The 13,102-nt window shown below is 36.6% G+C and overlaps 1 protein-coding gene across 2 annotated transcripts in view; it reads left to right on the plus strand.

The window, feature by feature from the left end:
• Window positions 1-13,102, plus strand: part of LOC148661441 (glutamate receptor ionotropic, delta-1-like) — a 367,556-nt gene that overhangs the window by 3,982 nt on the left and 350,472 nt on the right. For both annotated transcript variants that reach the window (XM_088635198.1, XM_088635199.1), the window contains exon 2: window positions 3,022-3,177. In XM_088635198.1, coding sequence (XP_088491324.1) covers window positions 3,022-3,177 — 156 coding nt within the window. The remainder of the gene's footprint in view (window positions 1-3,021; window positions 3,178-13,102) is intronic.

Genomic DNA, 13,102 nt, shown 5'->3' on the forward strand with positions numbered 1-13,102 from the left:
CTAAATAATGAAGCCTGTAAAGTCATTTAAGATAAGCGGCCTGCTAACGAAAGGTTCAAAGCCTGAACCCTTCAGAGTTACTGTACGTATCAGTATTGATATTGAATAACTTTATTATACAAAATGCAACATTTTGTAAAGAAAAGAAGAATCCGTATTCCATCTTTAAACGTTTTACGTTCTGCAGAAAACACCTCTGCAAAAACACACTTCCTATGAGATGATTTAAAAAGTTTCACAAAAAGACCGTTTTAACGGCAATAAGACATTTAGTAAAAATGATTGTCTTAGTGTTAAAAACAAATAAAGCTCTCGGAGATCTCATGCATTGATTCCCTAAGCCTTCGTGTGTGCTCCAGGTTTGGCTTAATTCCTTGCAGTTACAATCTATTGATTGAACTCCGTAATTTTATATACACTGTGTGGTGCTAAATATACTAAAACATACTAATTGAATGGCTCTGCCAAGTGTAACGTTAGAAGGAAGCTGCGCAGTAGAGAGACAGTACCAACACTTAAAATCCATTAGTCGACAATAAATATTTTACGTCATACCAGTCTTGTTGCTAAAACGTTCAGTTGTTTAGTATTGAAAAACAAGCTATTTTAACCAAAGCAGCATAATGAAAATGTCTTAAATTGCAGTTGGAAAGCTAATTTAGTTATTGTGAGTGATTCATAGTAGAGCAATTAGCAGTAAACAAAGGGCACCGAAATAGTAATAGTTTATAAAATAGTAATGTCAGATTAATCTCGAATATGTTCTGGAGCTCACTGTGTATTCCTCACTACACTATATAGTCTTAGAACTTCATTTTATTTCATTCTCAGACATCTTTTTTGAAGAATCTAAACTTCCCCGCAATCTGAAAGTCGCTTCGATCCCTTCCTTTGCTGCTACGTTTCACAACCTCCATGTGTTATTCTGGCTCTGTCTCAAAAGCAGAAGGATCTGATTTGGCTCCTGCAGTCAGACCAGCCACACAGTCGAAAGCGGCCTCTGTTTAGCGATTAGTTACTCGCAGGCTCCTGCAACTTGAATTAACTGAACGCGACCTTTCCCGCGCCTTAGTTACATTTTGTCACACCCCCTTTCATTATTGTTGCAGTCCAAGAGCGAAGCGTGTCTCCTCTTTTTTTTATATATAAGATAAAGAAAACGAAGGCTGCCCCATGAATCAATATCTGTAGGCAAGGCGGAGTCGTGCCGGCAATGATTTACAGTGTGATTGTGCTGATTTAGAAAGCCTCAGACCAACCGAGTTTAGTAATTGGAAGGCGAGCTCTAATATTGTGAATCCAATCTGGTATCACTGGCAAAACATTGAGCGGATGTGGCATTTTTCTTCTAGGTAAATAGGACCAGCACCTCTTATTCAGCGTTTGTCTGTCTCATTCTTTGGTTCTGTCTGTCTGTTCATCTTCGCCTTGTTGTCTCTTCCGTCTCTAGTCTCTCGGGATATTAATAACATATGAATTCCCAAGAAATCGATACAGCTTTTTATTGACAAACTGTAGATGCATTTTAATACAAGTGCTCACAATATAGCTTTTGAAGATGTGAGACGGGTGGTTGAGGGGTGATTTGTACAGATAAAACTGGCCAGTGGCAATCCATCCAGTAATATTATGCTGAGTATCATAACCAGTTTGTGTGCCTCTTGGCCGTAATCTTAATAATTCATACTTAGAGTATGAATCCAAACTTAATTGGCGACAGAGAACAGCAAAATACCAGTACTGGATTAGAGCTCACCCGAGGCAATTTAGATTAGATTAGAAATCTGTAATGAAAAGAGCTCTCCGTAGATGGGCGGTTTGTAATGTGAATTATGAGTATTGTAAATTGCATCAATTTATGAAAAGGCATTTAAGTCACTGCACAGAGTTCGCAGAGTTGTATTCTTTTCAACGAGCCACTAAAGAGCACATGGTCTTACTGTGATTTTGGTATGAGACAGATTGCCCTGGGGAATTACTATTAAAGAAGAGCAACTCTTCCCTGTAACAACCTTTGGGAGAAATACGAGATAATACTCTTTGCATTTATGGTCATTTATGTGTTGTTGATAATTTAAAAAAAGTAAACTCTCCAAAACTATCGACTTTGCTATTGATCCTTTGTTTCTCTCAAAACTCACTCTTGCATTTACGGAACCGACAGTTCAATTTTGTATAAAATGGCCCTTTTCGGTAGTAATGTTGCTCAGAAGAAGGTAACACATTTCGGCATATAACGTTTAGAAAACCCGGCGGAGCGCTCCCTCGGGATCTACCAACATCTTAATGTCATGAATTGAACAAAATAGTCTGTTAATGTCCAATATCTTATACAATAGAGCTTTCCGTGATGCTGATAGCGACTAAAACGTCTCTTAGTGTGATGAACACCGACCTATATTACATAGAATTTTGCTTAGTTGTTTAACGCGCATCTCGAAATCATAATGGATTACAATATTGTACGCGGCGAGGTGTGATCTCACTTGAATGCGAGTCATATAAAGTATTTGTTTTGTATAAAACTGAAGCTAAGACCCATTACAATGACACGGAAGCAATAGCTGCCACGCCAATTTGTCCAATAACAAACATGAACTGGGATCACGTTTGTTATTTGTCAATTAAGTCTTTTGTTCAATTAAAGGAGCTCTGATCCTTAAGGGCTAAAGGGTATTTTGATTTTTGTTCTGACTCTAAATCACTTAATCAAATCACCTCATAAACTGATCACAATTAATTTTATTCACTCTCTAGAACCAGGGTTGGAGACCTTTTCCCTAGAAATATTTGAATGCTCTTGAGTGGCCAATCTAAAATGTTTTTACCTCTCAAGAGCATGGCAACTGATATTTTAACAATGAGCAGCATCACCATAAATAAAGACAAAACAAACTTGTCTAAATTGAAACATCTAAACAATAAAGTACCACAAATTTAAATAATTCAGTATTACAGCACAGCAGCAATTAATGCTTTATTTGTGATTAAGATTAATTGATTTAATTTCCCCTGCTCCAGGTGCCATATTTGAGGAAAATGCTGTGAGAGACGATGAAGTTTTCCAGTTGGCCATTTCAGATCTTAGTCTCAACGACGACCTTTTACAGAGTGAAAAAATCACCCATTCCATAAAACTTATCGAGCCCAACAACCCTTTTCAGGCAGTGCAAGAAGGTAAGTGGACTGTGTTGTAAGGAACTATATCTAATAAATTAGTAGATTGCTTCTTATTTGATTTGGGTTGGTATGAAAATTGTGATTGGAAGTTATATTAAGTCCTTATTTTGTGTATGTCCTATTCTTAATCCAATATTATGGTCGTGCTGCAGGCTTTAAATACATAACAGACATATTCTTTTTTTTCCTGGCTAAGATTTAGCTTTAAACACCTTTTTCTGTACATTACAGTTATTATAAGCTCAGTGGCTTTTTGATGGCACTTATTCACTTAAAGGATATTCACTGAATACTTGTAATTGTCGTGATTGAAATAATTAATGAAAGTGAGATGAGAACTGTCTGGAGGTTGCATAGTATCATGTAGAGAACATAGTGGAGACTATATCTTAATGCTGTTGGATTCCTTTGAAGCTGATGAGGGGAGGCTGCAAATTGGCTGGGGCTCCCTACTAAGGTGAGCCCAAGCCTTATGCTGACAGATCTTCACTGACAGCTTTGGCAGAGCACTGTGTCTTCTGTGAAAGGAAAGCTAGATGGAAGTATTGAGTCAAGCCTGATAATGATAAGTATTTTTCTAAAGGTAATTTGCTGCAAAACCTGTAATTTAAAGCTAGCTTTTGTCTATCTAAAGATAGTTAATTTAATCAAATTTTTAGAAAATGGCACTTCAAGAAAGTGAAAGAAATCTCTGATTATACCAATAATATGAATAATTCTGGTAATGATGTTGTGTTGGCTATGGTCACAAATCCACTATAATGTAATGTAATATACTATAATTTCTACGACAAATGAACATCTGTTTTGTAAGAAAAGGAAAGACATCAGATATGAGTGTTACAGCCTTTAGCCATGAGCCATATTCAATCAATATAGTGTGGGTCTCCATTCTAAAAGAGCTTCAGAGGTATGGGAGCTTGTGATGTTTGAGAGCAATGGATGGGAGCTAATGCATGCAAAAAATACTGTATCTTTAATGTTGGTGCTCAGGGCAGAATGTTTCACACCATCCCAAAAAGTAAATCTTTCTGTTTCAAAATGGGAAGAGAAGAGTCACTTTCCAAAGCAACGACGGGTGCTGATTGTTTTCACAGGGGATAAGGATACGGAGGATCTTTTCTTTTTACAGCAATAAAGGGTGAGCCAGTTCAAAGCAGGGGTGCAAGGAAAGTGTAAATAATTGACTAGTCAAGACAATATGCATGTACAGTACATTGCGTCTGTGTTGGTGGTAGACTATTAAAAGCCCGTATCAGTTATGTACTAAATGAAAGTTCTTATCAGTTGTATGAGTAATATATTTGGCAGATTTATGTTTTGAATTTTTAATTAAGTGGCTACTTTTAGCTGGGTCAACCCTGTAGCAAATACTTAAGAAAACATACTGTAACTTCAACTATTTTATTAGTGGTGTGATTGAGCAGGTCTATCATTTAATTATTTGTAAAGACAGGAGTTTTATTCCATATTATTTTGCTCAATCTAGGGATTGTGATGGCTACCTTTTTCAGGGAAGATCTTAGTAAATCTGTAACATGATGGGATATTACAGGTGCCTAAACTTGTAAAACACATAACATTTCACATGAATGCAACACCTTGAAAATGTTTGACTTGTTCTAACTTTCACTGCAATATTATGAGGTGTCCTGACATCACCACTGAGCCATGGGTTGCTGTGAGGAAAGTGAGTGTGGAGGGAAAGCTGGCAATCCATCATAGCTAATTTCAAACATTAGGTCTCAAACACAGCCATATGAAAAAAATGAATCTAATACATACTGTATGAAAACAGAAATATTCTCAGTATTTTTCTAATAGTAGCATTCATTTGGATTTCCTTTTCAAAACATTATTGTGCCTTTTTGAAGGGTTATATTACCTTGTCATTTCCACATTATTTGATGGTGACTGTTTTTATACTCTAGATGTAGATTAGGCTTACGTTATACCGATGTTGGGTGTGACCTCAATTAACAAAGTAATAGAATGAGTAGATGAGAATGATAACTAAGTAATAGCTGGATTATATCAAAGTAATGACGCCTGTTTGTAACACATTGAATTGACAGGAGTAATTACTAAGTAAGAAATGAAAGATTGACTTGCAACAGTCAGGCTCCACCCTCATGTTTGAACAAGAAGTGTTCTTCAGACTTCCCAAAATGTATTTATTTGTGAGAATACAAATGTTACTGAAATAACCACACAGAAATAGTCATAGTGATTCCTGTATATTTATGACCACTAGAAATAAAAAAGGAATTCCAACTTGATTGTCCTATTTAAGTTTTGTTTTTTAAGGCAGTTAGTTATTCTGACAGGCATGAACATGCAGATGAGTAAAATATAGCATTTTCTTTCATGAGCAAACATGCAGATGAACCCAAAACTGTTTCAATTTCTAGTTTTAGTCAAAGTAAAAGATTACAAAATACGTAACACATCTATACATGGAGAGACGTTTAAAAAGAAAAATGGGATTTTTAGGCCAGTCACTCATTCATGTTTATTGAATATGTTTCTACAAAGTTTCAGAAGAAAAAGATTCATTTGAAACTGCAAAAACAATCAAGGTCTTGAAAGAGGCTGTGTTTTGCAGGTAGGCTTCTCTAGGTGTACTGTAGGTCAGCCAGGCATGTGCTGAGCTGTTCAGTATTTCTGGCTTCTTTTCTTTGTTCCACATGGGCATTGTCAGCAATTCAAAGATATTCATCTGTACTGCTGCCCTTGTGAGTGGTAGTATCAATAGACACAGAATGTGGAAGTAACAGTATTACAGTGGATTAACATCATTATTGCTGCTTAAAACTTTGTTTATGCAGATCCACCTTTAGTCGCTTATTTTACTATTTCCAAATAGTTTTTAAATGTTCAGTTTCAGTCTGCTTGTTTCATTTTATTACAAAGAAAAATAATGTTAGAAATGAAAACACCAGGAAAAACATCAGTGTCTCTCAGGAATGTAAATGATTTGAACTGACATTTAACAGTATAATTTTTTCCAACTTTTTAAAATATCAGGTAAAATAAGATTTCTTTAACTTTTATTTCAAGCAGATAAGTAGTCTCAAGTTGTCATTAGATTTGGTAAAAATGCATACTGTGATTAAATTGTTTTACTATTACCTTTTTTAGTTTGAGACCATTGTGTATTTAATGGTCAGCGAAGCACTTAATACCTTTATAAAGGGAAATTAGATGGTATTAACTATGAATGTGTGCATTGAGTTAACTCAATTCCAAAGCAAAAAACTTAACTTGATGGTGATATACACAGTTACTCCATGCTTAGATGAAGAGTCATTTACTGTGACAGCTTCTAGGAAAGGTAATATTAATTCAGACCCAGCTCTCCAGTGGAGGTCTCTCCAGCTGTGAAGGAGAGAGAAAAAAACAGATCTCCTTGTGAATCTACACAAAGGATGCCTTCAGGGTTAGAGGTCTGTAACACTCCAGTCTTGCCAGCGGAAGTATTTTCAGCCCACTCACTAAGCCGTTTGAAAAGAAAATGGATGTATGTTGTTAGATGTCTTTTCCATGACCTTTCAAGTGTTTAGAAATTGTGGATTGTCAGTGCTGTACATGTTGGTAAAGATGTGTATGAAGCATCATGGCTTCTTATTTTCCTCTTACAATATTGCTCATGCATTGTGCTTTTGTGGTCCTTTGCCAAACTGATAAATGTATTGTTACATACTGACACTGACAATACTGTGCAAGTGATCCAGTCTGATCTTTAATTAGTTTTTTAAACACCAGTCTGAAACAGCACTGTCACATGGATGTTAGGTAGTGAAATTATTTTTCTTAGTGTGAGCCCTTTTTTTCTCAAACTGAAAGAGCTCCACTGTTATTTGCTGCACTGACAGAAATTCTCATTTCTTCCAACTCTGTGATGAAATGCCAGTGGATAGGAGAGGTTTGTGACTAATGAGGAATAGGCTTTTGTCTGCTGATCAGGTGTACTCCAGTTTTATTCATTCACCTGCAAACTGATGCATTTTGACTGTGACTTTAAGTGCAATGATCACAGCCTGCTCATTCCTAAAGAAGGATTCATCAACAGCATATGAAAAGGAAAGTCTGTGAGTTCAAATGGTAGAAATTAGTTCTTAATGATTGCAATTGGGCAAAAGGAAATGGTATAAATTGCATTACTTCAGGGGAGACATGGGATTCAAATGCTGTTTGACATTTCCACTCCTGGTTGTCAAAAAATTGAAAAAGACTTTGTTAGTTTGGCAATAATCTAAACTGATGTCATTTAAGTATAGACATGGAGGGTGAGTCATCTCATGCAATCTCTAGCTCTCCTTAGAATGGACTATGTTGTACAATGCTTTGCTGTCTTCCAATAGCTAGATTGAGAACTTCTTAGAAGCATTAGGCTGAACATTTCTTTAAATCCAGGTCCTGTGTTTCTTTGTTCAAGCTGAGCTGTTTACGAAAGAATACCAGACATAGTGATTTAATGTATGCTGCATTAATAATGAGTTGTGATCTGTTTTTTTTATAGTGTCTTTCAATATATTCTGCAATCTACTGGGTGCTATGATAGTTTCAAGCTTATGTCTTTTTACATGTGAGCACTAAATAATGTTCTTAAATAGTTAGAAGTCATAAAGGATGAGAGAGAGAGTTATACTGGTGTACCACTGTCTATCATGGTTGTAGTGTTATCGAATTTTTCAAGAAATGCTTAATCAAATGACATTATGTGCACAAACTTCATGCTCCAGTGGAGTTCACTAACCTGACGTGCCTCATGGATCCATTCCTGTAACATGTCTGCTTTTTAGCTGCATTGAAGCAGCAAGACATTATTTTACTGCTAGCAATACAGATAACAATAAAGTCTTGCTGAGTATTCTTTAAGTACTTTTGACAGATTTACAATAGAGTATATATCATGTTCAACAGATTGTTTAATTATCTCTTGGAAACAAACAGATTAAGCTAATTACATTTCTCAAGAATAATACTCAGTTACCGAAGCTTTGGTATAAATGTGTCAATGGTTTAATTGTACTCTGGCTTTTGAAATCCTGTGTTTGCATTGCTTGTGTTGCTTGTATGGTTTAATCATGCTATTTGTTGAGAATGGGCCTTGTTTCACCATCTGTGCTTTACAAATCAGTTTGACGCTATCTCTTCTCAGCATGAGATAATTATAAATCTATTGTTGACATCAAAACAGAGATCAAATGTACTGTATGCTGTGGTCTCAAAACCAAACAGTTACCAAGTTATAGGACGCTGCACATGGGCTTAGACTAGAAAAAATCTGATGTATGCTGAGGGTAGCTCCTTCATATTCTCTTTTAAATGTGGACTTTAATTGCTTTATGACTTAGCTCACTTCCACCATCCAAGGAAAAAATGAGACATAAAGTTATGCTCCTTTGATACCCTCCACATTTAAAAGAGAGTTTTGATATTTTATACAGTACATCACAATCCAAAGTGCATGTCTCCCACTTACTTCACTGCAAGCATGCTGGTGCCCATAAAATCAGGAGGCACTTTTCGCCCAGAAAGCTGAAAGAATCCCAACCAACTAAACCCTCCTGTAATCCACGAGTGCTCAGCTAATTGTACACTTCCTCATGGGGAGCCCCAATCCCAGTAGATCAGTAACATGTTCCAGCCTCAGACTAGTGACATCTGAGTCACAGAGCGTAATCTGAGATTCAACACGGATCATTTACTAGTTGTGCCACTTGGGAACCCATAACTTTCTTGCATGGATTAAAGTCCATTTCGATAATGAATTTGTGCATGTCATTTTTATGCTCTATTAGCTGCGTTCTCAAAACAGGGATATATTCCTCTTGTTAACAATTTTTTTTTGCTCTCTTTGGTTTCTCAGGAACCATATGCAAATGGTGTGTGTTACCAATTAGTGTACCTACTAGCACATAGTTCACACGGCCATTTACTGTATGTGTGAGTTCTGGCTACCAGCTTTGGAATTAAAGTAGAATGACAAGCTGTATTCCACTGTTGTAACATTATGTCTTGACATTCTGCAGTGTTTTGTGTGCTTGTATGTGTCTCCTCCCCCTCAGGGCTGCAGTGTTTTGACAGTAGCTGAATCCCCACACATCTAATATGTATGAGTGTGTGGACTGTATCATCGTCGTGCTCCCTTATTGACAGTGGATGATTTTCAATCTCATGACACAGCGGGCATTGTCAGAAGTAAGTGGCAATATCTGATTACAGTGAATTATTCTGTCACACTCGGTACTGATGTCATGAGGCACGCCGTAACTGTCACGCTGGCTTTCTCCTCTGGCGGGGAGAAGGAGGGAGGATGACAGGGTCCGCAGTGGGAGCTGTACCCATTGTGACACAATAAATTGGGACACTAGGAGGGTGTCATCTTGGCAGCCGTGCTGGAGAGATAAGGGCCCAGAAAAGAGGAGCAGATTTTCATCTGAAGTGCAGTTCAGGAGCTGGTAATCAGTCATTTTATTATCACAGGGGAAAACGTGATTGGATAAGGGCTGTGTTACACGAACAACAGACTCCCGACCGGCCCTGAGCCTTTATTCAACATTTCTCAATACTGTAATATCAAGAAGTGACCCTTTCATGCTCCTTGAAACGTTCTTCTTAAGTTTAATGATTTTAGCTCATTTTAATCATCCTTGGCATTCCACATCAGTATAGTGGAATGCTTGAGCACATGGGATTTTATTAAGATGCTAACTAATATTAAAATGAAATATTGCTAAGGTACAGTATAATACAGTATGTGGTCATTTGAAAGGGGACATTCTAGGTTAAGTTGGTGAGCTCAAGCATACAGTACCTACAGTAGGCCTTTGTCAGTGGTCTTAGTAAATATTTGTGATATACATATATTAAAAAGATTACTGATCTTTTTTAAAGAGAAATATTTTTCTCTGACTTTATAGTAAGACCTTTTAATTCTTCACATGGGTTCCGACACCTTCAATCTGTTATTTGTTGTAGGCAGAGCTGCAAGGTTTATCTACTGTATTCACTGTAAGATTAATATTGTGTTTCTAACTTTCTAACAAAACGAAACTACCACTCGAACAAATCTGAAATCCGTTTTAGCCTTTAATTGCAATTGAAAACTTTATACTACACAAAGGTCAATCAGGGTGGACACTGATTGATTGGTGGGAAAAATGAAATATATCAAATTTAAGAGAAGAACATCTATCTCTTTAAATATATCTACCAATTTTAACACTTCCCTTGGTGTAATGGTGAAACACTAATGTGCTTAAAAGTAAGTTTAGTTGTAAGATACTTTGTTTCCCTACATTAAATATAAAGGTGTTCAATCAAGGTCTTCAACTGCATTACGTATGTTTGTGAAATGTGTTTGCCAGGCATTGGAATGATAAGTACAGTTTGATGTCCTGCCTGAGTGCAGCAGTGAGTGTGTAAGAGGGCGGCTTGTCTTCCCAAGAAAAAATTCCAGGGGAGCCTGGCCTTGGTATACTGAGGTTCTACTGCAGATCTTGGACTGGCTGGGAATGCCAACATAGGGGAAGACAATGGAAATCAGCAGCCTACTGAGCCTAGAAAAGTACTTAATGAAATGCAAACTAATGCTTTTGCTGCTTTCAGTAAGAAAATTGGGAGGCAGTCTTTCCTCGACCATTTCACTGAACCTTATAAGCCATCTTAAGTGAGGCAAGCCCCATTGGAAAATACTTTTACTGACAGAATTTCTAATTTGTTTCAGTTTCCATCATGTAAACTCTTCAAAGCAATTATGAGGGGCTGCTATCCTAACACAAGTGTTTCAAGCTTGTTGTTCCTAAATGGAAAATACTGGCATTTGAATTTTACTGTCTCAAAGATTTGAATGTTTTATGTTTATGTGTTGGAGGAACGTACTTTGATGTAAGTCAGTGGGATATTATTGCAGCTGCTCAGGTTGCAGAGATTTGAAGATTCTTCAAATGATCAACAATTCCAATTTGTGATTAACAGTTTCAGATATTGTCATTTAGACGTGTTAAACTGAGCTAAATGGTGCTAACTCCAATTAAATGGAAAATCGGCTATGATGCCAGTCGGTTGCATATAGCAGTTATAAAATGAGACATAAAAAATAGTAACAGGAAAACTAGCATTCATAAACATAAGATATTTCAAAGGAAATGGTGGAGATGATAAACAATAAAATAGCTTAAAATAAAATGACCATCATATGCAAGTTATCACTTACAAATCTGACAAATTGACAGTTATTATCATGAAAATTACAAAATCATTTTCATAGTAGTTACATTGTCAATTATTGAACAGGTGTGGCATTCTTAAATGCATCACCTTAAATCTTGTCATTAAAAGAGCTGATCAACAGGAGATCCATTATGAAAGCTACAAGCTGGTAGACTGTGTGGCTACCGCTGGAAGCAATGCAAGCTGTACATCTACAGCGCGTGTTTTGCTCCAGTTTGCAGGTGCTGTCTTTTGGGATTCTATCTGTTCACTGGTCTCTGAGTCGTAGGAACCACATGCCATTATACAGTAGCTCATTCCACAGATGTTTAATAGGGCTCAAGTCTGATGAACTGAACATCCACGGCATAACTGTTATGTTCTCATCTCATACGAAAGCTGTTGTTTCTGTTGTTAAGTGCACCATGAAATTTTCCTTATAATGTTGGAATGTAAAATGAAAAGATGGCTCACAAGCAGAGATTATATTGGTGTTGTAGACTAAAAATAAATCAGTAAAAATAGTAGAATCAACCAACCACATATTTTCTCTACTCCAGAATGATTTATTTATTAACACTTGACTGTGTTGGCAAAAAAGGGATTTATTTTTATGTGGAATGCCAGCAGTTAAGAACTCTCATCTGTATAAAATATAAACTGTTGAGCCAAAAATGTTTGTCCTGATGAAAGGTTGTATTTGCCAAAAACATTGACCAGTGTTAATAAATAGTTTTTGGAGTAGAGTGAATGTTTGCCTGGTGGATTCATCTATTTTCGATGATGGAATGCTGTCACGTTAGGATGAAGGAAGAGGAAGGGCAGAACTTGATCACTGTAGTGCTGTGTTGTTCCAATAAATTACTAAAACTGTTATTCTGAATTGACTGGACTCTCCTGCCCAGACCATCAAACTTGATTCGTGGAGTTCATGATTCGTGATCTCCCAGATAGTAGCCTACAATTGATGGTCTGTGTGTTGTTGTAAAGTATCTTGCTAGAATCCAAATTGTTGGCTGTGAACATCATCAGGGAGTGACAATGCACTGACTAAGCTAATGTTCAACATACTGAGGGCTCAGATGTGTTATTCTCTTCATAATCTAGGTTTCTCTCAGAATTTTTCTTTCTGATTTTCGGTCAACGGTCAACAAGTCAAAATTAATCAATCAGAATCAAAACAAGTCAAATAATCTCTTCACCAGTACTAATCAACTTTCTCAATTATGAAGTATTTTAGTGCTTATGCAACAAAGTCACTCAAATGCCTTCATGGTCAATCAAAATATTTAATCAGTTACCAAACTCAGTGTATTCTTTATGCATATATGCAAGAGCAGCGAAAAGTTTCTTTTGAAACTTAGTATACTGTTTTTGCAAGTTATGAAGTCCAGACCTGCATGACATCAAATTGATGCTGAAGCCATAATAACTTAGATTATGGACAGTGTTCAAAGGTACAGCTACCTTTGGAAAAAGTTGTTAAGAGTTTTTAGTTTTAGTGTTTAAGAGCACTAAAGAAACTTTTATTTTCTCTAATGGTTGTATTTTCCCATTTAGCTAGTTATTATATCCTATGTCCTTGGAAAGTATCGAACTTGTTTGATTATCCAAAACAGGATTGTAAGGGAACCAGAGCCTATTCCAGCAAGCACTGGGTTCAAGGCAGGATACACCCTAGAATGAACACCAGTCCATCATA

This window comes from Lepisosteus platostomus, chromosome 6 (assembly GCF_059453375.1).
Source record: "Lepisosteus platostomus isolate fLepPlt1 chromosome 6, fLepPlt1.hap1, whole genome shotgun sequence".
NCBI classification, from domain to species: domain Eukaryota; kingdom Metazoa; phylum Chordata; class Actinopteri; order Semionotiformes; family Lepisosteidae; genus Lepisosteus; species Lepisosteus platostomus.